The sequence below is a fragment of the Panicum virgatum genome, chromosome 5N, assembly GCF_016808335.1.
Source record: "Panicum virgatum strain AP13 chromosome 5N, P.virgatum_v5, whole genome shotgun sequence".
NCBI lineage: Eukaryota > Viridiplantae > Streptophyta > Magnoliopsida > Poales > Poaceae > Panicum > Panicum virgatum.
Window position 1 is genome coordinate 13,107,121 of NC_053149.1, and position 5,323 is coordinate 13,112,443.

The 5,323-nt window shown below is 50.1% G+C and overlaps 1 protein-coding gene across 1 annotated transcript; it reads left to right on the top strand.

The window, feature by feature from the left end:
- The first annotated feature begins 3,634 nt into the window (after positions 1–3,634).
- On the top strand, positions 3,635–4,563 carry LOC120676538. The gene has a single exon (XM_039957866.1). It carries the CDS (start codon positions 3,733–3,735, stop codon positions 4,267–4,269), a length of 537 nt encoding a protein of 178 aa, XP_039813800.1. The 5' UTR covers positions 3,635–3,732; the 3' UTR covers positions 4,270–4,563.
- The last annotated feature ends 760 nt before the right edge of the window (positions 4,564–5,323 follow it).

Sequence of the window (5,323 nt, forward strand, 5' to 3'; positions counted from 1 at the left end):
ATTGCATCACTTTTTTTTTATGACTGAAGAGAACTGATAGAGAGATGCTTGTGTTTAATTAAGCTTTTGAATGGACAGATGAAACGGCCAGAATCGGTATCAAAACATATAGATTTTCCTTTTGCGTCTCCTCGATTTTTTTTATGGCAGTAATTTAGTTCTACTCTAAATTCCTTGACAGATATTCTGGTAGGAACGAAGATTGTTGAGTTATAGTAGAATGTAAAGCTCTGACACGGAGAATATCAGTACTGCACTGCATGTGCAGCTTTGCAGCAACATGTTTCCATCAACCTCTGCAATCACCATTCACCAGATTGGGACTGGGAGGAAATAGCTAGGCAGGTCTCAAATTAGCCAGAACGAGTGAAATAAAGCAGATGGATACGAGCTTGTGAGCTCCTCGCCATTGTTTAATTAGGTTAGCTTACCTTAGTAATCGTCCCTATCCACTCCATCCCGAGATGAGCATGCGCTTCCCAAATACCACACTAACCTCCCTCACAAGAGCAACCTCGGATCACGTTCCACTGGTTGTCCACATTTCCACATCCATCCCCAAAACCAACACCTTCCTTTTCGAAAACTCGTGGCTCACACACAATGATTTCCTCCCATGCATCATCCCTGCCTGGAACAATGCTCCTCACTCTACTGATGCTGCCGGGGACCTCGCGAGCTCGCTCAGGGCATCACGAAAAGCAGCGAAGGTATGGTCCAGGGGTAAGCGCGCGCCTCCACAAATTATGCAGAACTGCAAATTTATCATCGCCTTCTTTGACTTGCACGAAGAGATCCGTGTTCTGTCCACAGGGGAAAGGTTCTTGAGAATGGCATGCACGGAACGCTTGCAGCAAGCCATTCGGGAGCGGGCGGCCTACTGGAAGCAAAGGGGCAAATTCAAGGCGATCCGAGAAGCCGATGCCAACACAGCCTTCCACCATGCGCATGCAACAAACCGCCTCCGTCGCAACCAAATCAAAACCCTGCGCGTCAATGATTGTGAGATCACTTCTCACGATGCGAAGGCAGCCGCTCTGACAGCTTATTTCTCTGAACTTCTAGGCACTCCCGACGTGACGAGTTGGCAGTTCAGACTGGAGGACATCTACAGGGGTGTGGCTGCCCCAGACCTCGCGGGTTTGGCAGCTCCTTTCACAGCGCATGAAGCCAAAGCTGCAGTGCAACAGATGAACAGGAATAGTGCACCGGGGCCGGATGGCTTCGGTCCCAGTTTCTACTCCGCAGCCTGGGAAACCGTTATGGACAAAGTCATGAGCTTCGTGGAAAGTTTTGCTGCAGGTTCCGTGGATCTTGAAAGGGTGAACAGAGCTTTCGTTGTCCTCCTGCCCAAAAAACCCGGAGCAACGACACCAGGTGATCATCGCCCCATATGTCTACAGAACTGCCCTATGAAGATCATAGCTAAGATCCTCACTGCGCGACTCCAAGTGGAAATCCCCAAACTGATTGATCTGGACCAGACTGGATTCATCAAAGGCCGTTCTATCTCGGAGAACTTCATCTATGCACTGGAACTTGTCCAGCACTGCCATAAACAACGTCTGCCGACTCTGGTTCTTAAGTTGGATTCTGCCAAAGCTTTTGATTCAGTGAACTGGGATAGCTTGCTAAAAATCCTGCAGTGCCGAGGCTTCCCCCCTACATGGTGTTCTTGGATCCAACACATTCTCACCACATCCAAGTCAGCCATCCTACTGAACGGTTGCCCGTGCAACTGGTTTGCCTGCAAAAAAGGCCTCCGCCCAGGGGATCCACTGTCCCCATATCTGTTCTTGCTCGTGGCCGACATTCTGCAACGGCTCATCAAGACAGATGGTGCAGTGCGGCACCCAGCATCAGATGCACTTCCTTGTCCCGTGATCCAATACGCGGACGATACATTGATCGTCCTCCGAGCTGCCAATCAAGATGTGCAGAGACTGAAGCAATTGCTGGATCAATTTGCAAATGTAACTGGGCTGAAGATCAACTTCCACAAGAGCACAGTCGTGCCGATGCATGTTCCAGAACTGGAAATGCCAAGCTACCTTGCTGCGCTAGGGTGCCGACGAGATCAGTTCCCCCAAACCTACTTGGGCATGCCTCTGTCCAATGTCAAGCTCAACTTGAGCGCCTTCGCCCCGCTCATTGACCGCACAGATAGATACCTCAGTGGATGGCAAGCTTCCCTTCTTAACACCATGGGCCGTGCAGTGCTGGTTAATGCTGTGCTGGATAGCGCTATGATTTACACCCTCTCTGCCATGCAACTCCCACAGGGCACGATTGATGCGCTTGACAAAAAACGAAGAGCCTTCCTCTGGTCCGGTGATACAACAACAAACGGTGCACATTGCCTGTTGTCTGGGAACAAACCTGTCTGCCAAAAGAACTGGGCGGACTCGGGATCATAAACCTGCAAACGCTCAACCAGTGCATTCTGCTAAAACACCTACACCGCTTACACCATCCAGGAGAGTCAGCTTGGGCGAACTGGATGACCAAACAGATTGATCTTGCATCTTTGTCTGGGGACTGTGTTGGTGTGCACCGGAAAAGCCTCCAATATTTGCTTCCAATCTACAGAGCAATCACCATCACCACCATTGGCGATGGATGCAGAACTTCCTTCTGGTTAGATCACTGGCTCCCTATAGGACAGTTAGCAGATACCTTCCCTGCACTTTCCACCCATGCTAAAGAACCTGATGCATCTGTAGCCAAAGTGTGCTCGCAACCACTGAGGGGTCATTTTGCCTATAGACTCTCTCACATAGCTACTGCCGAACTTGCAATGCTGGAAAAGATAGTGGAAGAAGTGGTGCTACAAGATATGACGGACTACAGGAAATGTCCCCTGGCTGAGAAAGATGGTACCCTCTGCGCTGGGCCGATTTACAGAGCCAGGATGAGCCTACAGGAGAATACACCATGCCCATTTTACAAATCTGTATGGTCAAACTGTGCGCCTCCTCGTGTTCGTTTCTTTGCATGGCTCCTGGTTCAGGAAAAGATTCAGTGCAAAACCAACCTGCGGTTCAAGAACGTTGTCGATGATGCCGAATGTGAGGTGTGCAGGGTAGCTGTCGAAAGCCCTGACCACTTGATTCTCCACTGCACAATTGCCACTCAATTCTGGGCCAAGCTAGGCATCAGTGTGCATCAAGCTTCAGTATCACAACTCTGGAAGTTGGACAGGCCCCCGGCATGCCGGCTCAACACTACTCCACCTTTCTGCTATTGTGTGCCCGGCAACTTTGGAAGCATAGGCACAATATTGTCTTTAGAAGCCAGGAGCCATCCCTCCTACGTCTGCTACTCAGTTGCAAAGAAGAAGCACGCCTTTGGTCATACAGACTGCCGCGACAAGACAAAGAAGTTGCCGATGCCTGGTGTCATGTGTTTTGTTCCAATATGTAAACCCTAAGATTGTAGTATTATTTTTTTTCATCTGTAAATTATTGCTGAACCCTCCGAATTTAACGAGCCTACGAGAGGCTCTGTCAATATACGGTGGGGACTCTCTCCCCCCGTTCACATAAAAAAAAAGTAATCGTCCCAATACTGCCAGCGGCGGCAATGGAGGAGAGCCGCCATTTCCGTCGCCGACGCATGCAACCACCCCTGCCACCCGCCTCGCGAGTATTTATCTCCCTCCATCGACCCGTCGTCCGGCCGATCGTTTCCACCGCGAGAGCCGCGACCAATAAACCAACCAGCTAGCTAGCCATGGCCGGAGCCCGCGCGGCGCTCATCGTCCTGGCGGCGGCCGTCGTCGCTCTCCAGCTGGCTTCGCCCGCCACCGGCAACCCGGCGGTGGCGGCGGTGTGCAAGAACACCCCGTTCCCGGACCTGTGCACGGGGTCGACGACGAAGCACGCCGAGAAGTACGAGACGGTGGACCCGCTGACGGTGCTGGGGATGCAGGTGGACGCGTTCAAGAAGCGGGTCCGGGCGGCGAGCCGGCGCGCGAAGAAGGAGGCCAAGAAGGCCGCTTCCCCGGAGCAGCGGAGGGCGCTGAACCTGTGCAAGAGCTTCTACCTGGACGCCGGCGACAACCTCGGCGCCTGCAAGCGCGCCATCGTCTTCAAGGACGGCGTCACCATCCGCGCCACCATGAGCATGGCGGCGCAGGACATGCAGAACTGCGACGAGGAGTTCAGGAAGGCCGCCGCCAAGAACCCCGTCTGCGACCTCAACAGGTCGCTCGTCGAGATGGCCGAGAACTGCCGCGTGCTCTCCAACATGATCCCCGCTACTAGCTGAAGTGCTCGCTTGATTCTTTGTTCTTTTTCTTCTTCTTTTTTTTTAATCTTCTCTTTGACCCGATCGATGTCAGTCGTCGTCGAGCTGGACGACGCATGCCCCTGCCCAGTCCGTGCGGCCGGGGCGCGTCATCGTTTTTCCCGTTGCCTCGTGCGCGCCATGGCTTCTGATCGATCGACCGTGGGGATGGCACGGCTCATCGTCGAGAGGCATGGCGAGCGTGAAGGGCGCCCTAATCGGCTAATTATTTTGTGCTTCTTTAAACCACTCATCAATCAATACAACCCGTGCTTCTTTAAACCAGTCATCAATCAATCAATATTATGCAATTTGGTATCTGATGATACCAATTCGTGGAACTTATACTCTTGAGCACTTAGGGCTATTTGCAGCCGGTCACAAATTGCTAAGCCGAAGCTGCGGCGCGGCGATGAGGCGTGGCAATAAAATTCTTCACGATATTTGCGCAAAAAAATGTTACTACCAAATACTTTTCTATTCCAAATTATAGGTTATTTTAATTTTTATAGATACATAACTTTTATTATACATCTAGATACACTCAATGTCTACGTACATGAATAGGACTATAAATTTAGTAAAGAAAAACGAACTATGGTTTGGAACGACGAAGGAAGTTAAAAATATGTTAAAAATATACGGCACGTTATTCACAAGCTAAACAACAACTTTATTGTATATGACAGCCGCACATTTGGTATTACCATTTCCATGTACCTTTTCAATTGTTAATGATTCAATTGTCCAAATCCTTCAACAAACATATACGATGGTATGGATTTGTCCAACAGATAACGGGTACACACCAAAGAGTACAAAACCAACAAAACACGGGTTAAGAAATCCATAAAACCGAATAGATCTCGGAAACACATTGAAATTAAATTCGATCATTCACCAACGCATATGATGATGTTCTAGGCCTAGCACCAAATTAATCGGTGCTAATCAATTCGGATCTTCGTCTAACTTATTTTGCTACAATGCCTCTTATCAATCACCGACTCATGGTGCTATAGTACAGGCTCGGGCG